The sequence below is a fragment of the Canis aureus genome, chromosome 3, assembly GCF_053574225.1.
Source record: "Canis aureus isolate CA01 chromosome 3, VMU_Caureus_v.1.0, whole genome shotgun sequence".
NCBI classification, from domain to species: domain Eukaryota; kingdom Metazoa; phylum Chordata; class Mammalia; order Carnivora; family Canidae; genus Canis; species Canis aureus.
This window is the reverse complement of record NC_135613.1, coordinates 76,068,233-76,092,214: the sequence shown is the minus strand read 5'-3', so window position 1 is coordinate 76,092,214 and position 23,982 is coordinate 76,068,233. Positions and strand designations below refer to the sequence as shown.

The following is a 23,982-nucleotide window of genomic DNA, read 5'->3' as shown; positions in this document are numbered from 1 at the left end:
GTCGAGGCCATGGACGGCCCATCCCACCAGGTCTCTGGCAAACTCGCTCCCCAATCCCTTTTCAAAGGCCCAGCAGGGGAAATGGAATGAGGCATTTCAGCTTCATTTACACTTAATTCATCAAAATGTCACTGGTAAGAGCTATTTGATGTCAAAGGCTTATGAGCCTTGATTCTAAGCCTTCCAAAGCCCCTTTCTCTTTGAACCTAAATGTGCCATTCTGCCAACATGGTGTTGAATGCCAACAGGGTGGTTGGTTCTGAACTCGGAAGCCAGAGGCGGACTCTTTCTCTTCCTGAATGTGCTTTTGAGCTGGGTCCTGAGGATGTGAAATGCAGGCTCTCCCCCTTCCAGGACAGCAGCGCTCTCCATCTCACCATAAGAATGCCTCACCCAGGGCCCCTGGGTGGCTCAGTAGCTGAACATCTGCCTTTGGCTCAGGTCATGATCTTGGGGTCCTGGGATTGAGTCCTGCATCGGGCTCCCTGCAGGGAACCTGCTTCTCCCTCTGCCTGTGTCTCTCCCTCTCTCTCTCTGTGTCTCTCATGAACAATAAATAAAATCTTTAAAGAAGAGAGAGAAAAAGAATGCCTCATCCTCACAGGGTTAGAAGGGGTCATGGAGGTCATCTACCCAGCTCTTTCACTTTTTTAAAAAGATTTTATTTATTTATTTGAGAGAGAGAGAGAGAGAGAGAGAGAGAAAGCATGAGTCAGGGGAGGGGCAGAGGGAGAAGGAGAAGCGGAGCAGGGAGCCTGACATGGGGCTCCATCCCAGGACCCTGGGATCATGACCTGAGCTGAAGTCAAACACCCAAATGACAAGCTCCTCAGGCGCCCCTGCAGCTGCAGGGACAGGAGGCTGCCGTTCCAGTGGGGCAAGGCCGTGAACCACCGTGGCCAAGGACTCCATGCCCAAGCCTCCCCTTGCCCCGCCACTGGCTGTGGGACACTGGGAGAATCATTTTGTACTTCTAAGCCTCCGGTTGCTTATCTATAAAAGGGACCTAATAATACCTACTTCACAGAGCTGTGGTGAGAGGTAAAGACTGAGCGCTCGTGCAAGTGGTTTTGGACATGGAATCACTGCACAAATGTAAAGCATTACTGAGACAGCGCCCCGGACAGAGACCCCACCTGACGACACTGCTTCCCAGTTATCCGCCGCCCTGGGAAGAAGTTCTCCAGTCTTGGTGAGGACTCCAAAACCCCCTGAGAATACTCTACCCCCCACCCCATGTTCCATCCCAGGGCTTGCTGTCACCCAGCCCAGTCCTGCTCCGGCTGTGTGGCTGCCCCAGCAGCCCCCCCAGATCCCCCCACTATTCTCAACTCTGAACCCTGAGCAGCCCTTTCCATACTGGGTTCATCATAAACAAGAGCTCACCCCTCCACTCCACAGCTCCTCTAGCTACCACCCCTTGTCCTGCTTTCTGACAAAAGCCAGGCTTCTTTAAAGACCATGCCACCAGCATTTGACCGTCCACGGACCCCTGTTCTAGTCCGCCACGCACTGAAACTCTTGCCAGTGACTCCCGTATTGCTACATCTGAGGAATACCTTTCTGTAGTTCCTTTCAAGGGCTGCAAGACTTCTTTATCCACTCTCTTTCCATGGCCTGGAGCAGCCTCTTGAGCGTGTGTTTTTCTCCTGGGCAATGCCTCCCCGCTCGTGGCTTCAGCAGCCACCTCCTACATCTACAGCTTTAGTGTGCCGAGCCCACCATAGCCAACTCTCCGCTGAACACCTCTACCTGGACGTCCGAAAGGCATTTCAAAGTTCCCAGTTCCAAAGCTAAACTCATCTTCCCCTTTCCTCCCACCCCTGATTTTCCTCTTGAATTTTCCACCTCAACAATTGGCACTACCATCCACCTGGATGTCCAAGTCAGAAATTGGGGGGTCTTCTTACTGTATTCCCTTTCTCTCATGCTCCACACTCATTTGGTCCCTGAGTCCTGATGTCTGATCTATTAAATAGTTTTCAACAGTACATCCACTATGACCTCATGGTTACTCGTGTAAAATATATATTCGTTAAGAAATCAGGAGGGATGATACTGAAATGTTAACTGGGGGTACTACCGGATGGTGGAATTATAAATAATATTTTTTAAAATGTGTATTTTTAAAAAGATTATATTTTTCTGTATATAAGAAAACCTGCTACCTTGAAGAGAGACTTTGAATGTGTACCTTCTTTGAACTCCCAAGTTACTTTTGGTTCTCATCATCTCTTGGGAGAGCAGAGCCATTTCTATGGTTCTTCTGCCTCTGTCTTGTCCCCCCCACCCCCAGGCCCAGTCCAGCTGTCCTTCCTCTACACCGCGGGTCCTTCACAATGGGCCCTTCATCAATGACCACTGCCTGCTTCCTAGTCTCATTTCCTGCCATGATTTATTTTAGGAATTCTAACCTTAAACAGAAACCATCCATGCACCTTCAGCCTAGGATCTCATGCTGCTTTCCTCCTGGCATGCTCTTCTCTTTCCATATCCCTCCATGCCTAGCCAACCTCTCTTCACCCTTGAAGATTCTGGTCAAGCATCACCACCTGCAGGCACCTCTCCTAGAGGTCACCAGCAGAATCAGGCACCCATCCTCCAGTCCTCTCTCCATACCCTGCTCTTCCCCATCACTATCCTTCTTATCATGCTTTTAGCCAACTGCCTCCCATCATAGAGTGACCTGGGGCCTATCTCTTCACCTGTATATCTGAAGACCTTGAACAATTTCAATGAAAACTTAAAATAAGTTTATTGGAGTGATACAGGAGGGCCCCGAGACTGTTCCTGGGGTCCCTCCCACTTCACACCACTCCAGTTCATCCCCTCCTCTCTGTCAAGTACACCTCCACCAACACACGCCATCACTGTGGGCAGACCTGCTGTGGGCTCGGCTGGGAAGGCTCTGACTGGGGCAAAACAAATCCGGACCCGAGAGCTTCCCCAAATAGTCATCCTTCTCATCTTTGTGCTCAAAGAGAGCATGGGGTAAGAGGCCACCCACCCAGTCTAGTTGATGTGAATCCATTTGTCACTCCAACCACACTCCCACTTGTAATGGGATTTGTGCCAAGAGACATATTCTGATGACTTCCAAACAGATGCAGTAAACATGCTCGAATGCTCTTCTACAGCTAATACGCCATGTGTCTGAGCCCCACGGCCTTGGGTAAGCAGGTGATAACGGACAGGAACTCTGAGGCTCTAGGACACCCACTGGACACGGCCCGGGCCTCTGTGTTTCTCTCCGTATCACTCACACATCCAGTAAGCTTCAAACTCTCTAAAGGAAGAGATTCCTCAGCCAGGTAGCCGCTAGCCCCGGTGTGTGGGCTACGGTCCCCCTTATATCTAGCCTTCTCTCTTGCTGCTGTTCTTATTGTACTCGCTATGTCGATATCCAGAGGAAGCTGCTGGGCAGCCCTGTACACACACAGCCCGGGTGCCTCACCCTTTGCACACTCTTGAGTGGCCCCCAAAGCGGCATGTGCCTGTAGGACAGGCCCTGAGCCCTGGCACGAGGCACTGGCCCAGGGCCGCTACGTCCCCATGCAGAAATCTCAGGCTTACCCCAGTGTGATGCTGTGAACAATCGTTTTCACTCTTAGCTGCCAAGAGCTGACTGGCTTAATTTCAGGCTTTGTACGGGGGCAGGCATTCTCCTTGAACAAGGAGGGGGCACTGAGACACAACCGGTGTACCTCAGTGAGCCTCATCATAGTCACCCCTCAGGGGCGCCTGCCTGGCTCAGTTGGTAGAGTGTGTTGACTCTTGATCTTAGGGTCGTGAGTTCAAGCCCCATGTTGGGCCTAGAGCTTACTTAAAAAAAAAAAAAAGAAAGACGGCAGCTGCAACCTCACAATCCACGACACATTCGGTCACGTGCTCAGTGGCTGGGGCCCTGACATCATGGCATTCCACCCTCCTGGCTGGCCTGGCCCACTGTCCACTCCTCCTGACCCTTCCTGCTGCCTCACCTCACCCCTTATTCCTGGTTCTTCCAGCCTCCAGCCTCCAGCCCTGACACTTCCTGAGGTTGCTGAGATGCAAGAGTACACGGACCTCCCGAAAATGGGGTTGCACTGGCTCATCCAGCCGCAGTCAAAGCTACAGGCAGGGAGGGGGTCAGCTGCTCACACCCACCCACCATGGCTTGTACCAGGGGTGCTCTCATTATTACCTCAGGATCTGACTTCTTTGAAAGTGCCCACAGGGTTCTGGGACACAGTCCAGAAGCATGCGGAAGGTGATGCTCTGTGGAGGCAAGCTCAGCCAACGGGACATGAGACTCAGCACATAAATTCTCCCCCGTGTCACCACGGGCTGTTGGGTGAGGCAGCAGTTTCCTGGGTCTCTCTGAGGAGCCAACACTCAGCTGTGCTTGGTGCAGAGCTATGGGCAGCACGGGACACACTCCCTCGTATGTGTCCCCCTGGCCTGCTGCCCCCATCCCCTCTCCTTCCAGCGGCCTCGGAACAATGTTCCCTGAGTCAGCTGGGCAGCTTCCCCCCTTGGGCTCAATTTTCTAGGGAGCCCTGGCTTAAGACAACTCTTCCACTTCCCGGGTGTCAGACCCTGTGTGTGTGTGTGTGTGTGTGTGTGTGTGTGTGTTATTCTAAATCCTTAAAAAAAAAAAAATCTTCCAAATGAACACTGAAGCCTTGAGGAAGAATTGGAAAGGATAGGATGACTTGCCTAAGAACTGAGAGCTAGAAGGGGATGAACTGCACCTTTAGCTTAGGTCTGTCTACCCTCAGGATCTGTGTCCTCTGAGACCATGAGCAGGAAGAGACCAGGGCTTCAACATAGCTCTCCAGCTATGGGATCATTAACCTCTCTGAGCCTCCACTTCCTCATCTGTAGAAGCGACAGATTGAGGGGTGGTGGGTTCTGAAATTTCTTCTGGCTGGGATGTTCAAGGCTCTTCTGTTCCAGCCTCTGAAATGTTCCCGTGGGACTTGGGGAGGAGGTCAAATGGGATGGATCCAGGAGGCTTTAGGACTAATGTAAACCTAGGGGAACATCTTGGCAGACATATCAAAGCGGTGAACCCAGGGGAGGCGGGGTCCCAGCATTACCCACTCCTGCCCAGGCTCAGTTCCAGTGGCATTCAGACAGCCTTTGGGCTGGAAAGCTCTTATTCCTCAGACACCAGCTCTGACATCACTTCCCAGGGGAAGCCTTCCCTCCTCTGCCCCCTTGCCCCTCAAGACTGGATCCCACTGTCCTCAGGTGTGTTCTCAGAGCTCCTGCTACTTTGCCTCCCTTGTACTTATGGTTGGAAATTATCTATTTTTTAAAAATTTTTATTTATTTATCCATGAGAGGCACAGAGAGAGAGGCAGAGACATAGGCGGAGGGAGAAGCAGGCTCCTGGCAGGGAGCCCGATGCAGACTCGGTCCCTGGACCAGGGATCACGCCCTGAGCCAAAGGCAGACACTCAACCACTGAGCCACTCAGGCATCCCGGAAATTATCTATTAACATGATCCTTCATTAACATCTGTCTCTCGCTGGTAAGATTCATGGGGGCAGTGTCTGTTTATTTTGTCCCCCCAAAGTATCTTCAGTATCTGGAATAGCAGAAGGTGTCCAATACAGATTTATGGAAATAATGGTTTCAGTAATTAATTAATTAATACTACATAGCCAAGTCTTGATGAGACCAAAGCAGCAGCTTTTGGGCTTGAAAGGCGACCTGGGGTGCATTTTAAGATCCCTGGCTGATTGCCTAAGTCATTTGGTATGTAACTGCATGTCCTTGAGCCCCAGACTCCTCTCCTCTCCCTGCCAGTCCGTGTCACAGCTCATTAGGGGGCTGATAAGGGGATTGGCAGTACACTAACTCTGACATCCCTGAAGTCACCCTACCAGTCACCAGGCAGCCCAAGGGGGCTGGAGACACGGGCTCAAGGTGATCGGTAAGAGAAGGAAAGGGCTGACAGTTTACCTTTCTGGGGTTTAACCACTGGGCTACGCCTCCACAGTGAAAGGCAAACAAGAAAACTTTCAGGAGGGGGTCTGGGACTGTACAGAAGAGCAGCAGCTTTTGTGCTGAAGCGAGGGCATCGTCTGCAGGGTGGGCTCGAGTCTCAGAGAGAACAGACACCTCTCTGAAGAAACCTTCACCCCCGGCCCCTGCCCCTGTGAGATGCTTCCAGGGCTCCTTAGGCCTTCTGCGGCCTTCTGTCGATTGATCAGTCCTCTGAGCACAAGCCTCTCCCTGTGAGCAAGGTCTCACTTTGGAATCACTCACACTGGAGCGCTCCCAGCTCCCTGCACGAGTCTTGCCGTGGACCCCGCCGGGTCATTGCAAATGCTGTCTCTACTGCCAGGCAGCCTCCGAAGTGCCCCTCCTCCTGGCTCTTCAATAGCTTCCCAGACTCCTGTCTAGATAGAACGGTGCATGATGCATTGTCAAGGACAGCTTATTTAAAGTCCAACTAACATTTTTATCCTTGACGACGATGATGGCAAAAATTTGTCTCAGGTCCCAAGTCTGGTACATATGAAGTGTCAAAATCATACTACCTCGACAGATAAAGGGCAGGGGAAAAAAAGAAGGAAGAAAGGAAGAAGGCCAGGGTGAAGGAAAGGAGGATGTGGAGGGAGGGAGCCTAAAAAGGAAGAGACAAGAAAGGGCCGGGACAGAAGGATCCCTTCCGTGGCGACATCGCAGTCCAGCTGCGGTGGTGTGTGTCTGTGGGAAGAACGAGGGCCCTGGCGTTACACAGATCTGGGTTCAAGTCCCAGCCCCATCTCCTACTAACCGTGTGGCTTCACAGACAAGTCATTCAAGCCCTCTGAGCTTCAGATGGCTCGTTTGTAAAATGAGGATAACAACTAGCTAAAAGGTATGTATAAAGAGGATTAGAGATAATAAATGTAAAGCATCATGCACATGGGAGGCCTCACTTGGAAAGAGGGGGAGGGCTTGGTTTAAAGTCATACTAAGAACCCGGGTCTGTGCTCTCTGCACGGAGGGTCCACCACCAGGACCTGACCACAAAAACCCCGTTATGGAAATAAGGATCGTGAATCAGTAATGACTTAATTAATTTTTACAGGTGTTAATAGTGTGAGCCAAGAAGACATTTCCCGCTGGAAGAACTTTGTACACCCTTGCTCTAACCGAACAGAAGACTGACATTCTGTGATGCACACCTGCATTTTTGCCAAGTCTCCACGTTCACCTTGAAAATCTATAGCCTGTCCAAGTGCACCCTGACTCTAGGTCTGTGAAAGCACATTAACACCAGCAGGCAATAACACGAGAAGTCACAAAACACCATAACTGTGACCACCTGCTCAGACGGTTGATCCCTTTTTCCCCGTTATTGTATCATCTCTCCCTTGGCAGCACCTCGCCAGCATCAAAGTCAACGGCTGTGGCATGTTGTGCTCTCCTAGGTCTGTCCAAGCTCTGGCAGGGGGTGCTGCCGAGCAGTAAAATAATCAGAACAAACAAAAGCACCAGGGTCTTCCAGAAATGGGCCCCAAGCCCCCAAAGCCATGTTATTGGTCCAAACCTCCATTACCCATGACAGGTGCTGAGCCTTGAGAGCCACAGGACAGGGATCATGGTGGTCTTCTTCACCAATGGGTATGGCCAGTGCCGGGCTCGGCACCGGCTCAGAAAGGATTTGTACAATGAATGGACAACTCCGTGAAAAATGCACGATTGCCTGAACATGTGGATGGTTCCCAAGCATATACACAGCACAACCTTATGCCTTTCATCTCCCTCCCCAGCCCACCCCCAAGTCCAGGTCACCTGCTCTTTCCTTACCCTGGCGATCAGCTCCCCGACCATTCCTGTCCAGGTACCGTTGGCCTCAGGAACACCGTACACACCGTCCCCGACCAGGCGGATCTTGTAGTTGAACCGGAGAATCTCCGCCAGCTCCTTGAGCATGTCCACGCAGAAGCCCTCGTAGCGGTCATTGCCTTCCATCTCCTGGTGGTTCCCCTTCAGCATTAAATACGGGTTTTCCTGCAGCAAAACTGGGCAGCTGTCATTCTCATCTTAGCCCTGGTGTCCCAGCCGCAAGGGATGGGGGTGCCGGGGCAGAGGTTGGGGAGGAGATGGCAGAGGGAAGTGACTCGCGTGACTACTCTGGTGGTGGCCATTAGCTCCCCTCCCGACCTCCAGGCACTTCTCTTACCAGGAACACACAAGGGTCCCCAGGGCACAGGGGGCCAAGCTGCAGCCCCTCTACCTTGTTTCAGGTCATTATCTGACCTCACCCTCAACCTACCCCTTCCTTATACCCCCTCCTTTTGTCTACTGCACACAGACCTATCACAGGGCATTGTGAGATAACAGGTTGCCGACAATTTAGCAGGGCAAGGTAAGAACATGCACCGCCCTCTGCAGCCCAAGGCAGAGCACGTCCAGCCATGAGAGCCCTGGGAAGAGGGGTGGATCTTCCCGGTGAAACATCTAGAGAAGGTTCCACAGGGGAGGGAGAATCCAAACTGGGCTCCAGAGGGTGAGGGAACACAGATGGAACAGGTATGAATGGAAAGCATCCCAGGCAGGGGAAAGGTAAGATTGAGTCCTCAGCGAGGAGGACCGTGTCCTCTTCAGGGGACAATGGATCCTCCATTCAGCTGGAGCACAAGTGTGTGCAGGGGTGGTTGAGAGGACAAATAGATGAATTAGGGTCGGAGGGGTGCTGGAGCCTGGAACAAGGTGGATGCACAGCGTACATGCAAGTAGGGCAGCCCTGCACATCGGGAGGGTTTGCAAGACTGGATGATTAAGAATATCAAATAATAAGACAGAGCATGTGGGGGTGAGGACAGACCCTCTCCTGATGTGAGACACTGGGTCCTGAGCCACAGTCTGACTCACGATGGAGTGCTGGGAGCTGGAAGAGACAGAGCCGGCCAGGCCCGACGGCAGGTGGGGTGCGGGGCGCACAGGGGAGGGGCCTGGGTGGATGACCCGAGGAGGGCGTCCTCGCTCACAGGGATGGTTTGGAAGGGAAGAGGATCTGGCCATGCTGAATTTGGGGTGCCGGTAGGCTGTCTAGGAGGAAACGCCTGGCCAAATGTTTAAACTGCGGAGTGAGGGCAAGAGGGGCAGGGCCTGGGGAGGGGGTCTCTGCACGGAGGACACGTGAGGCCGTCGCAGGAGAAGCACTGAGGAGAAACAGAAGAGGCACCGCAGACAGAAGACTGATCTACGCCGCAGGAAATGAAGAGCAGCCATGGAAGACGACAATGCAGAAGCAGCCAGAAAAGCTCAAAGTCAGGAAAATGTGGTCAGGACAGCCCAGGAGCAGGGAGGCTGGGGAAAAAGTGCACAGATGTTCCCACAGAGGGAGATGCAGGCTGTGCAGAGGTGCCTGGGCCAGGTGTTGCCGCCGACCCTTCTGAGGCAGGTGCCATGGCGACAGCAGGACTCTGCAGGAATGGGGAGTGAACGTGGGGCACATGAGAGAGAAAGGACCAGAATTTTGAGAAGTTAGGAGAGAAAGGAGGGTGGGCGGATGGCCTCTCTCCACCTGACTGCTCCGGGCCACGCCTCTCCTCTGGCTTCAGTTCCCCATCTGCAAGGCACCGGGCTGGAGGATTTCCCCCGTGTCCACCAACACCATGATTTACGATCCCCCAAACTGGGCATGGGGCAGCAGGGCGTGGGTAAGGGGGTGGTGATGGTGTCTGTGGAGGGGAGGGACCAGGGTATATTGGCAGGCAGAGAGGAGGAATCCAGGGAGAAGGAGAGATTACCAAGGAAGAGAAGTGCTAGCTGGCACAGCCAGGTCCCAGGGAGGAACGGAGGGAGACAGGGCCAAGGGGACAGCGACGCTGGGAAGCGGGCCTGGAGGGCAAGTGGAGACGTGGACAGCAGTGCAGAGGAGGGAGGGGGCGGAGGGCCCGCAATCCGTGCCGGGCCCCAGAGGTGTGTTGGGGGCAGGAGCGAAGGCTGGGTGAGCAGGAGGTTTTGACAGGAGTGAGCAAGACATGAGCCCAGGGAGTGCCAAGGCCCCGCTGACGTCGGGAGGCTGACTGGTAGCCGGGTAGCCGGGCGCAGGGACTGCAAGGACAACTGGGCTTGGGACAGGCACGAGCTGGGAGGGCTGAGCATCGTGCTGGAAGCTAAGAGATGGAAGTGCTGAAGCGCTGGTTTGCTGAGCTCAGGCTGGGCTGGGGAGGACAGACAGACCAAGGGCACGAGGGGAGGGGATGGGAGGGACTTGTGGTGTGACGTGGGAGAGAAGAAGGCACAAGACTGTGCTTCGGAGAGGGAGCCCTGCGTCGGAGGCGACGTGGCTCTGCTTCATGACCAAGCTCACCGCCAAGTCCGTGAGATGGGCCGGGCTCCTGCCTTCACACATGCTGTCCTGGGATCAAGGGGTCCTCTCCGCCCAGGTGCTCTTCCTCCTCTTCTGCCACCTAGCCTAACTCACCTCCGTCCTTGGGGTCCCGGTGCCTCCTCTGATGCCAACACACTTCTCAGAACTCCCCCTGCGCTCACGGCCAGGGCCGCATGTGGTTCAGTTACGCTCTAGGATGTGCTCCCCGGTAGGATGTAGGTGGGGCCTGCACAGGGTCTTCCCCTTCCTTGGGAGCCCCACCTGGCTCTGGCTTTAGGCCCTCGTGGACTGAGTGAACAGCACTCAGACATGGCCTCAGGGACGGGGCTTGGCTGGGGGTTCCACCCCTGGATCGGCAACATCCCAGGATACCCTTAATTATCCCAAGGAGCATCATGAAATTCTTCTCTCCAGATACCCTCTACTCTCAAGTTAACTTAAAATTCACTGATGTGGGGAGTGCTGGGGCGGCTCAGTCGGTTAAGCATCTGCCTTCGGCTCAGGTCATGATTCCAGAGTCCTGGGATCAGACTCCCTGCTCAGTGAGGAGGAGCCTGCTTCTCTCTCTCTAATGAATAAATAAAATCTTTTAAAAAAATTCACTGATGTGTTCAAAGTAAACACACCAAAGGCCCATCTTGGAGGGAGGAGACAGGCGGGAAAGTCAAAATGTCAGCAAGTTTGGGGCTCAACGGCACTCTGGAAGATGTGGGGACCGGGCATGCTGGCCTAGAGCAGGAGCCCCTGTCCTGGCAGGAGGGCTGGGGGAACAGAAGGGGTAACACAGGCAAACAGTTTACTTTGGGGTCTGACACGGCGAGGTAAGCGCTCAGGGAATGAGAGCTACGGCTAATTCTGTGCAAATACATCATGGATATGTCCCACGCGTCCCCCGACAGGAACATGGGACAACAGGGATACGTGCTGAGTTTTAAGGGGTTAAGTCATGGGATGCCTGGGTGGCTCAGCAGTTGAGCGCCTCCCTTCAGCTCAGGGCGTGATCCTGGGGTCCCAGGATCGAGTCCCGCATCGGGCTCCCTGCATGGAGCCTGCTTCTCCCTCTGCCTGTGTCTCTGCCTCTCTCTCTTGTCTCTCACAGATAAATAAATAAAATCTTTAAAAAAGGGGGGGGGATTAAGTCATTCAGGATTACCACCTGCCAAGGACAACCCACAAATAGTCCCCAGGGACTAAATTAAGATAATCATTCCTGGTGCGAATTATTGACTCTTAGCCGCTGTCTCACACACACACGCACGAGAAAAGCTCTGTGTCTGAACTGCACTTAGCGTGTTATTAAATGTCACCTGACACAGAGGTGCCCTGCTGCCACCCTTCATATGTGTGTTCAACATACACACGCACACACAGAGTCAGGTTGCCTTTCCCAGTCTAGAAACAGCCCTGTGATCTCAGTGTCCCGTGAGTCTGTGCCAAAGCTCTGAGCACCGCGTACAACCCAACAATGTCCCCCTGTCCCTCTCAAACTTTTGTTGGCTTTTAAGGGACATCCCCCTACCCTGTAGGGAGAAACAACTTTATATTCAAATTCCAATCACTGAGTTCCTACTTTGTGTCAGGAACCCCAACCTTTGAGGAGCCCTCATTCTAGAAGGGGAGGTAGAGTGGACACAACCACCTCTAACAGGAGAAAGGCCACGACAGGTGTGTGCGAAGTGCTAGAGATGGGGAGAAGGCAGGAGTCCTGTCAGGGAAGACTTCCTGGAAGAAGTGACATCTGAACAGAGCTTTGAAGGGTGCACAGACATTTCCAGTTGGAAACGGGAAGTGGGAGGAAGGGCATCCTGGGCTGAGGGAACAGCACGTACAGAGGCAGGGAATGGCATGATATGGTGAGGAAATGCTGGGCCATCCCGTACTGCCAGACCCCAAGTCACACGGAGCGGAAGCAGGTACAGCACGCCAGGCCTGATTATGAGGGGCAGTTCGGGGGCGGTGGGCCCTGGGTGGTCGACCTCCTTAGGAAGACCTGACAAATGGGTAGGGAGTAGGGGCGTAGACTGAGCCATTGAGAAGAGAGCCTCTAAGGAGGTCAGGTCACACTCAGGTGAAAGAAGTAAATGGGCTTCAGGTAGGGTACAGACTTTGGGGACAGACTCAAGAAATACTTCCGAGGTAGAAAGGGCCACAAGAGGGAGGTCCCAGCTGTCATGCTGTGTGCTGACCTCCTCAGCCAGGACCGCTGCTCACCACTGCCCAGCTCGGCCTCGCTCTACGACACCTCAGGGAGGGGCAGTGGTGACCCCACCACCGTCCGATCTTTCTGGCATTTCCACGTTGGTTCAGACAAGCTAACGCTGCAGCTGAGAGGGGGAATGATCAAAATTCTGGGAGCTAGAACTGTCTCTTCCATCCTTCCCTCTGCCCAGAATATTCCCTCCCAGACGGCCACTTGGCTCCCTCCTCCTCCCTTCAGGTCTCTGCTCCAGATTTCCCTGGCTCAGTGGGGTCCCCATGGACGCCGGCGCTCTCAGCACCCTGACTCCCCACTCCAGCACTGTCTATTCCTGGGCACCTACAAAAGTGCCCAGCATACAGCAGCGCCCCCCAAATATTCATTGAATAAATGGATGAAAATATTCGCTGACTCCGTTTCCTACTGCATGAAGGGAAAACTCAACAGAGGGGCATTCAAGTCTTTAAGTGCTAGGGACCCGGTCTACTTGTCTGGCCTCATCCTCTTCTCTCTCTACCAAGGCTTATTTCCTGGAGAACCTGCCTTTTTCAGCACTTCCTAAACACCCAACGATGCTGCCCTTCGTTCACTTCTCCCTCCCTATCTCTCCCTGGCTCTTGGAGCCCATCCCTTCTTTTCTGGGCCCTTCTGGTGGGATGGGACCTCTCCCTCCTTCAGCCTGCAAAGTGTGAGGCATGAGCCTCTTTCCTGGCTTTTATTTCACTGCCCACAGTAGATCAAGAATTCTAAGCTAGTCTTCCTGTGCCCTAGGAGCTCCTGAAGGTAGTGATGGAGGTCCCTGAGCTCTTTCATTATCTCAAAAAGCCTAAAGAAACAGACACATTTGCAGACCTCGCGCATTTAGCAATGATAAGGCTGAGCAGACTAACTGGTACATCCAGTCTCTGCTTTGGGCTGGAATTATATCAGCGAGGCAACACTGGTTATCTCCTGCTGATAAGACACGGTGCCAGGCAGGGAAATATGCTTTTGATTTGTTAAAAGGGGAGAGTGAGGGGCGAGGAAGAAACTAATTATCATTTAATATATGTAGTTGGTTTAATTGACAAGTCTTTTAAAACATGAGGTCTTCACAGGGGAAGAAGACAATGACCTTGGCCATAAATGCACTTGACCCAGGCCGTCTACTAAATTATAACCTCTTTGAGGTTAGAGACCAAGTCTTGCTCATCCATGTGTCTCCAGGAATGAGCACAGTGCCTGACCCGTGGGGAGAAGGGCTTGGTAATTGTCGAAGAGAATGGAATCAAATAAAAAAAAAGGCAGATGGTCCCTGGCTCTATAGATTGAGAACTTTCTTTTGGCCATCTGGAAATGAAGAAACAGGCCATAAAAACCCACTGCAATTTGGTTATCTACTTGCAGGGGCGCGTTTTATGCACAGTAGACACCAAGGAAGGTAGGTTGTCGTGAAAGCAAAGGGGCCACCCTGATGGACAGGACCGAGCCTCCCCGGGAGGCTACTCCCACCTATGTCAGAAGGCCCCCTTCCCTGGGCCATGCACAGCCACCCGGGCTGTCAGGGTGCCCCTGGAAGAGGCATCCACAAACTGTGGTGTCTCTCCGCACCATCCCTCTTTCCCAGCTGCTCTGGAACTCATCAAATATCATTTCCATATGAAACAGCAACTTGCGTTTAATTACACTGTCATAAATTGGCCTCGATGCTGCCATCAGAGCTCCCATCTCGTGTTCCCCGGGAAGCCTGGGAATGCCTGGAGCTGGAGAAAGCACCCCGGGGAGCTGCAGCTGGGAGGCCCGGGACCACCCCGCTTACCAGGATGGTGGTGACAACCAGGGTGGTGTTGAAGAGGCTGTCGGAGATGTTGGAGGCGTAGAGGCGGCTGTCCATGCTGAGGCCGTCCGCCACGTGCCACTGGCCGATCTGAGGAGACAAATGAGAGAGGGGCTGGGAAGAAATGGGGGAACACAGGCGGCTGGGGAGAGGGTGCTGAGGTCATGTGCAGTCCTGCAGGGTCGGAAGGAGCTGAGAGGCCAGTCCCCTGCCTCCAGCCAGGTCACTTGGAAGCCAAAGAAGGAGGCAGAGATATGGAGTTTCCCTGGATGAGGGTAGGGTTACTGTTCCACAGGGTTGAGGGGGTCAGGGAAGGTGGGAGGGGGCCTCTGAGAAAGGAAGGAAAGATGGGGGCAAAGACCCAGGAGAAGAGGAAAGTAGAGAAACAAATCAGGAACGGAATGCAGTTTGGGGACGTTCGCTCACACAGAAGGGAATGGAACATGTGGAATCACATCACCTTGCGGCAAGAAGGAGACCCCAAACCCTTTTGCTTCAGCCTGCTTTCAGTAATTCCAGTTCCCTAAATAAGAATCAGAACTTGGCCCTTCGGTGAATGGTGCTGAGTGGTCCAATGAGTGAAGGAACCGGAAGAGGGAAGACCCGGGTTCTCGTCCCGGTTGATTCGCTTGCTAGCCGTGAGAACCTAGGCACGTTACTTAAATATTTCTGAGTCTCAGTTTCCCCATCTATCAGTGGGGTTGGTAATGTTTGCCCTGCCTTCTTCTCGAGCCAATCAAGATCCTGGATGCATCAGTCTGACGCTAGATTATTCAGCCAGGCCCAGGAGCACTGATCTCAAAGGCGTAACCTCCGAAAAGTTCCTGACCCTCTCTGAGCGTGTCTCCTCATCCCTAAGAGGAGAATAATAACAGAAACGTCACTGGGTCATTGCGACAATGTATTTAACCTGCCACTATTTTCCTTCCTCTTCCCCACTGCCTTCACTTCAAGGGGGGAACAAATGCACAACTGACTCAGTTCTCCATTCTAGAAAGTCGCCTACACCTCTCCTCAACATTATTGGGTTTTTAGATGGTTTGTGTTCTCAAAGGAACCCTTTTCATAAATACGTGTGTGTGTGTCATACCAATATATTTCTACTAGCTGGAACCCCTGGCAAATCATTTGTGTTGCTGAGTGTTGGGGGTGGGCAACCAGGAGATATGGCTGACAGCTGGCTGGAAACCCAATGAAATGCACACATTCACCTGTGTGCACCCAGCGGCAGCTTCCCTGGAAAACCCTCACAAGTTCCGTGGATGCCACGTGGCTCTGTACTCACCAGAGCTGGGCTCTGGGTTCCTCCTGTGGAAAATCAAACAACAATGAAGACATATCTCACCCTTGGGCCCGACCCCCACACCGTAGGGCCAGAGGGTTGGGGGTCTTGAGGAGCAGTAACCATCTCTCTGACATCATGGTCTTGATGCCAAGCTAGGTCTGATGGCCTCACAGGTGAGGCTTTCATCACCCCAAGGGGAGATGACCCAAAACTCCCCTCCACTGCCTCTAGGAGGATGCCACTTGGGAGAGGGGTGGGCAGCCTTTTCTACTTCTGCAAGGGCAGAAGGGTCCTGGATCTACGCACATTCGTTTCTAGTTTACAACCAGAGTTTTGAGCAGATCCACATGGGAGGCCCCATTTGACAGATTAAACTGATGCTGAGATAAGAGTCCCTCCACCTTGTCCTAGGGTCACCTCACCCATCGGCTGAGAGGCCTGAGATTTAGTCCCAGATGTATCTTTCCAAGCAAGCTTTCATGGCCATCCTGTCTGGCTCTTCCAACGTCCTACCGCACATTTTCGTTTGCCTGTCTTCCCCACTAGCCTGCGTGGGGCTGGCCGGTTTCTGCTCACACCCCAGCATCTTGCTTGGGGGCTGGTACTTGGAAGCAAGGGGAGCCAGCATTTCATATCAGCAGATTGCTGCTGCTGATGGAGTGTGGGCAGAAGGCAAGTGAGCCTCCTCTGGCTCTCTGGAGCACCTCCTGCCTCTCAAAGGGACCAGCTGGAGCTCCCCCTCTGCCCCTCTCTGCAGGGGAGATGGGTGGGGAGGACGAGGGAGGAGCTGCTAGGTTTCCAAAATGAAAGGGGAACGGTAGTGGCTGGACACCTGCTGTGCTCGATGTGTTCTATCAACTCTTTGAACTCTCCCCCCAACTTTGCAGAGAGTGCCAGCATTCTGGTTTATGAGGAAACCAAGGCTCAGACAGATTTAGCAGCTTGCCTAAGGTCACCTCTCTAGTAGTGGTGCCCGGGCTTGAGCCCAGAGCTGTGTGACTCCTCAAAGCGAGACTTTCCTGTCTCTGCTGCTGTCTCTTGGGTGGGGATGCCAACATGTGTTCCATGAAAGCAGGCCTGGTGAAGCAGAGGAGCTTCAGCCATCCAGCAAAAACCCAGGACAGAGCAGCTCTCTCCTGGGTTTTGAGATTCCACAGAGTCAAATGAAATGACTGTTCTCTTGAAGGCTCCTTTCCCTGTCTTCAAAATGGCTAGAGTTAGCTCCCAGTGGCCTCTTAGGATGGGAAGGGCCAGATTTGGACAGAAGGACATCAAGAACAATTAGGCTGGACGTCAGCATCTGCACGTCTGAGACAAGGACTGAACTTCTTTAGAGTCCTACCTGTCACCTAAAATGTGAACTCAACACCGAAAGGGCCAATAAGACCTCAGCTCTCCCCACCCCTACCTACTTTCCCACCTCTGCTGTTCTCAGGGGGCCTAATCTTCACTAACCACCTGCCCCAGCCCCAGCCCCCCTGATCTTAACTCAAGCCATCAGATAGGCTCCCACGAAAGCCAGGGAGAGAAATGATTTACCCAGAGCCAGAACTGACGGCCTGAGCCAGGCGCCCCACCCCCACCCTCCACCTCTGGGGACACAGCAAAAAGACTAATCAGCCCCTCAGCTCTAGTCAGGAAATGAATCTCCCACCCACCCTCCCATTAGCCCCCAAGAAATTAATAAACTCATCAGATGCAACAAAGCGGCTTGGCAGCTATCACCCAGCGCAATCTAATTGCAGAAAGGCGGTGGGAGGGAAAGCGAGAGACAGAGCCAGGAGCCCTGGGATACAGGCTAATTGCCCCACCCACTGGGCACCTTCCATGCCACACACATGCCAGGGGTGGGCAGGAGACGCAGCTCTCATCGCTGACAATCTGTGGCTCTGCCTCCAGCCAGATTCCCTTGCTCCACCCCGCTGACACCTGCCCCCCGAACCTCCTGCAGGAACAGCTGTTTTGTCAGCCTCTTTCCACATGCCCACATGTGCCCGCCTGATTATGTGCAAATGATGTCTTTCCATGGCCCTCTCTCTGTACTTTCTGTTTCTCCCACTTGCTCTGCCTTTGCATCATGTCCGTGGACTTGGACGACACTTGTTAGAGCCTCTACCGCACCTTAATGCAGGTAAGAAAAAGGCACCTTCCCCCTGGCTGATGTGGCCATGCAGGTGCACAGCTGGGCAAGTTGGATTCCAGCCTCTACTGGCCCTTGACCTTTGTGCCATCTGCACCATGAATGCTGTGGCCCCAGAGTGGGAGGAGCCGAGTTTAGTGTGGCTTCTCTGCTGATGGAGCTGTGTGACCCTGGGTAAGTTGATTAGATGATGAGCCAGGAAATGTTTAAAAACTGGCTTTGCAGGAAAAAAGGCTCTGATTTATAGTGTTTGCCAATGTCCATGGTGTAAACATACCCGCCCAGGTTGATTGCAGGCTACTGATGTGATGCCACTGAACAGAGTCGGGGAGGATGTGTATAGTGGCCCTCACTGGCTGGGGCAAGCTGGCTCCAGCAGGCCATCAGCACCCACCTGCCCGCACAATCTCTGTGCCGGACGCTCGAAGGGTATGCATACAAAGTGAAGTCCACATACGCTCATAATCAACCCAAGTCAGAGCTGGTAAGTGGAAAAAACAGGATTCAAGACAAGGTCAACGTGCCCCTTCACTGAGATCATAATATTTAAAATGAATGTGTACCTCTTCTCACAACCGATCCTGATGCCCCTAGGAGAAACGTCTCGTGATCAGAGTGCTTAGTCAGATATGAACATCTCTGTACATAAATGATACGGGATGTGTTTGCGCAGAAAGTATCATTCATCCAACATTCCTAAAGGACACAGGATTTATGTTAATGTGTGACCATATGAATTAATAATAATCTTGCTCCTTAAGCACTAAAAATCTGGAGAGTTAATTATTTATTTGAAAGCATTGTTCCCAAAAAATTCTTCCAAAGAGATTTACACTTTCCACTGTCCTCTTAAACAGAGTGAGAGTCTTGACCTTAATACGGTGTCACCGTTATGAAGGCAGTTATTACACTGTGCTGTGATATAATGCTGCTCTGGCTTACTGAAATGTGGATGCCCACTTGCCTTCACTTCTGCGCTTTGATAAGTTAATGCATCTACTTCTCAGAGTGTCTCTTCTCCTTGTGAACCGTCACTCGGTACCACAGTCAGGATATCTGTGTTTAACCCCTGGGCGAGCAACCAAGTGACCGAGCTCGAAAGAATGGCTGTAAGGAGAGCACAGATAAGGCCAGATGGCATGTGGGGGCTCTGGTGAATGGATTCTGTGGCATCGATACAGACGACCCAGAGTCCTTTGGAAAGGCCACTGCTGTCCAAGTGAAGGTGTGTTCTGAGACCTGCATTTAGTCTGTGTGTGATCGTGGGTCAGTGTAAGCAAGCTGGTCACGCCCTCAGCAAGAGGCCACAGGGAGCGCTTGTTCAGGGCCAGGACCCCAGGGCTCCCCTGCCGCTTCCTGTAAGAGCTGGCGGCGTGTCACGTGGAGTCTGGAGTCCCACGTTAGCATCCGGCACTGTGGCCACTGTGGTCATTGAGCTTCCCCAAGTCTCCCCTTCCCTCACCTCTACTCAAGTCCTCGTTTCCACCGAGCCTCCCCTGGGCCAGGTTACACTCCAGCCCTCTGTTCCGCTCGCCACCCAGCAGCCGGCAGTCATCTCTACAAAATCTCAAATATGATCACCCAGACCCTGCTTAAAACCCTTCCCTTCTTCCCATTTGGGTTTAAGGACAGAGATCCTTTACATGGCCTACCAGGCCCCGTAGGGTGGGCCTCTACACATGCTGCAGGCCCATCTCACTATATTCTCCAGCTTTATCTGTGCGCCAGTCACGTCTCCACACTCAAGCGCAACAAGTCCCTTCTTGCCAGGGTCTGCGTGCATGTCATTCCCCCTCTGGAACTTTCCTTGCTGCATACCCACACTCCTCCCCAGCCTTCTTTCAGCTCTTCATAGGTGGTCTATTTCAGGAAAGAAAGTTGTATTAGAACACAGCCACACCTGTTCACTTACGGACTATCCAGGACTATATTCATCTACAAGGATAGAGCTGCAAAGTCTGACTATTTACCATCTGGATCTTTACAGAAGCTTTCTAAACCCTCGTCTAGGTCATCCCAGCTAATGCTTTCAGGCTACATTTCAAAAGTCACTGCTTCTAGGAGGCTTTCCCTTTTTCTCCCAAAGTCAAACTTCTCCGCAAACCCTTTCAGCACGTTTGTCTCAGGCTATAATTACACACTCAGCAACAAGACTGTTGCTTGCCGCTTGTCTTTCTCGCTATGCCACCAAGGAAGAGCCCTCTGCTGTCCCCTGAGCACATCTGTCCTGCCCGGAGCAGCCACTCGTGCCCCTCCCTCATCGCCCTCTTAGTCCTGCCCCTCTTAGTCCTGCGTGGAGTCACTCAGGGCTGTCATTCTGCCCATTTGTTTTCTCCCAAGTAGGTAAAAAGAGATTTATTTTTAAAGCCCTGAGGGATTTCCTCACATCCTTGCCTGTATCTGTGGGTGTGCACTCTGTAACATTTAATATTTTATGTACATTTAGATGATTGTTCTTTGTACTCGGCGTGGCCGGGATCTAGCTTCTAGAGAAGCTGACATCACTCCAAGGCCAGGCAAGCCCTTCTGCTCCAGAGCCAGAGTTTGCAAACATTTATTGATCACCTTTGCAAGCTGGGCACTCAGCCATTGGTTTGCTTACATAAATTTCCCTGATTCTGCATAACAACCCTGTTATTTTTCCCACCTGAGAGATGTAGACACTTCAGACAATGGTAATAATGCTTAATATAGGCACTTTATACAAGTTATTATTGAATGATTGAACAAATTAATGAAAGAATAAAAGAAATTGAGACTCAGAGATCTCGGGCAATTTGCTGTGATATTTTCTAGGTTAAACTTGGGTTTGAATCAATGTTCTACTTGCTATTATACTGTTGGAGCAGGTGTAGGCTATCTTGATCTTAGGGCTTGGGCCTTCCCACATACCTCTATGATTACTATAAACTTGTTCTTTGGAGAATACAAATGTGAAGAGAGTCTCCTAAAAGACCCCACAAAAGCGATCCAAGCCAAGGTGCAAGGAGGTTGCTTAGAGGCCTGACACAAGGGGATGCGGGGTTGGGGGGTTCACCAGAAGATACAATGTCTTTCCTCTTCTGCTGTGTGATTTGGGCAAGTCGCTTAACTGCCCTAAATCTTTCTCATCTATAAAATGGAAATAAATGAACCCACTTACCCATAGCACAGCATGCTGTTGATAATAATCAACTGAGATCATGTTATGATGGCTTCTGATGAGCCCAAAGGAGCCATGGGAAGGGAAGACAATAGTCCCATATTGTCTGTCTGGTGGAAATGCAGTTGACCAAAAGTCAGGAGATCTGATGTCAAGTTCCATCGTGCCCTTGCCGTGTGCCTTGGGAGGTCAATTTTGCTACTATAATATAAGGGTGGTCTTCCTTCCCTTCTCTACTGACTGGGATGATCTGAGGCAATCACAGATGTGACAAAAGTTTAAAGACCTATCCAAATGCAAGCTCTTTTTTTTTAAGTTCCAGATCCTTGTTCTCTGGGACCATCCAAAGTTGAACACACCATAACCAGTGATTCATTATTTTTGACCTCAGGGGTCAGGGTTTGAAGTTGAAATTCTCACTAAGAAGGATGCATATGATAATATATTAGCATCTTCTTGCGTGCACAGAACTGAGTTTGACCTACTGGCAGAAAAAAAAAAAAAAGACAGGTGTGAGGCACTTATGACTAGGGACCTTCAGAATTAATGGAAATTGAGTTATAGTTTCAGACTCTACAGTACAGGGCTGTACTTGACTGAAGGTCAGTTAAAAGGTATGGAACGTAAGCTCCTACAGTAAACACCCCTGGCATGAAGGAGATAAACATTTATTGAATTTAAACCTAATATCTCCAATCATAAAAGTTTATTTTACATGGGAGACTGGTCACGAGTAAGGACTCAGTTGAGTGCCTGAGGGGGTGATCCGGGGAACACAGAGCATTGCTGAAGATCTTTCTCTTTGCCAACATATTCTTCTAACAAAATATATGCTTACATGCAGAATGCTGTGAAAATTCAGGATCAAACAACAACAATGGCAAAAATAAGAGATCAGAAACAAGTCCTGGAAAAACTGGGAAGACCTCCTATCAAAGGAACGTCTCTGCCTGGGCTTATTAAGCCACAACCCAGTTGGTCTAAGGCAATGTTTTGGTTCAATTGTGGCTGCTCCCCATTAGTGGGTTCTGAAATCAATTTAGTAGGTGAATACCTATACACTAAAACTGAAACCTAAATCCAGACTAGGTCAGTGGACTGCACATGGCCAGGTGAACACTGTTTCAGAAGTTTTGGTTTCAATTATGTAGAGGCAGGTGTCAGTGTGTGTCTGGAATTGCAACCATGTGCAAGTCATGCTTCAAAAGTATCAAAGTGTCTGCTGGTGCAAGAGATGTGGACACCTTGTCTGTTCACTATAATCAGCCCCTCACAGAGCTCCTGGAACACAGTTGATGCTCAATAAATACATTTTTTGGCCTCAATAAGTTCCTAGTCCTCATCACGTAGAACTTGAGGACTAACTATAAGAAAATTATACAAGCTAACACTTTTGAACATTTACTGCATGACACTGGACTAAATGCTTTATGCTCATCATCTTAGTTAATCTTCCTACCTCCCCTACTAGGGAGGTACCACTTTCATCCCCATTTGACAGACTTGAAAACTGAGACTCAAGAAGGGTAAGCTTCTAGCACAAAGTTCCACAGTGAGTGCAATTCAAATCCAGGCAGGTATACCACCCCCAAGATATTAATTCTCCTGGGCTATGGATGTGTAAATGCCTAGTACACATGCAGATTGTAATTCTTCATCCATTGGTATTTGTCACCAGGTTCTTGTCTGAGAGTCCACATCCCTGAAGTCAGCCTCTGCTTTTCCCCGTCTTTGATTGTGACTTCTGTACTTAGGAAATATTTATTTATTTACTTATTTGCTTATTTATTTTAAAGACTTATGTATTGATTTTAGAGAAAGCATGAGCAGGAGGGTCAGAAGGAGTGAGGAAGAGAGAATCTCAAGCAGACTCCACACTGAGCATGGAGCACAATGTGGGGCTCAATCCCAGAGCCTCGAGATGACGACCTGAGCCGAAACCAAGAGTTAGATGCTTAACTGACTGCACCAGAAGAGGATATTTAAATAAAGTTTGAAGAAGAGAACAGTGGGGAAAAGTGGAAAAAGTAAAGAAAGCTTCAGGAATTCCAGCTTCCCAATCTGGCTTGACCATCCACCAACTCTGGTCTCAGAGTTGCACACCAGACCACCAGCTCTGGGAGGCCCTTGCTTGGGTGGGACACACTCCCCCACCACGTGGGGGATGCCCACCCCCTCTGACTCAGTTAAGTCCCCATCACAATGACTCACGCAGAGGGCCCTAGACTTCTCCTTTGCGGCATACATCACACTTGTACTCATATAATTCTTTCAGTTATTATTTGTTTCAAACCCGTCTTCCCCACTAGACAGTACACTCATGAATGATGAGGCTCTGTCTTGCGCCCTATCATATCCCTAAGGCCTAGCACAGAATCAGTGCTTAAACAGTTGGTGATTGAATTAGTAAATTCCGCTATGTAGCCCCAGGTCCCAGGACACTGCCTGGCCTATAATATATAACGGGTGCTCGATAAATATCTGCCTAATTTACCTTATGAAATTCCTTTGGGCAAGTCACTTCTGTTTTAGTCTTCAGTTATCTCACCTATAGAAGAAGGGTGTCGTCTAGTCCTCACCAGCTCTAAACTGAATTCCTAAAAATGCTGGGTGTGTTTATAATGTGATATCATTTTTCCAAGTGCCTTGGGGGCAAAAGTGAGGGAGAGACAGGCCCAAGCAGGACAACACAGAAGCCCTGGAAGCTCAGCTACACAGGCAGGAAAATAAAGCACCATGAAGGTAGCCACCAAGAAGGGGGTGTGAGGAAGGGCCCTCTCCGTCCTGCCATGAAATAGCTCTCTATGGTAGAGGCCTGGCATTCCCCCAGTAGAGCCTGGTCTTGGAGCTGAGACACTGTGTTTCGTTAACATGAAAATAAACTGGCAGTGTCCATGGTGGACACCAGTGGCCAACGGATGGCTGGTTTGATGTGAAGGAAGAGGGTACTACTCTTCTACTCAGACCACACCTGAGATGCCGCATGTTGTTTCAAGCGCTGCTCTTTATTAACTCCCTTCTTCTCTTGGGTGTAGGATCTATTTGCTGTTTTTTCTCTAGCTCCTTTATGTGTA

General features: G+C 51.3%; 1 protein-coding gene across 1 annotated transcript in view; it reads right to left on the bottom strand.

Annotated features, from left to right (window-relative positions):
* The window catches only part of GRIK4 (glutamate ionotropic receptor kainate type subunit 4), a 382,506-nt gene that overhangs the window by 68,075 nt on the left and 290,449 nt on the right, over positions 1–23,982 (bottom strand). Inside the window, 2 exon segments of the mRNA XM_077893889.1 lie at positions 7,793–7,996; positions 14,324–14,431. Coding sequence (XP_077750015.1) covers positions 7,793–7,996; positions 14,324–14,431 — 312 coding nt within the window.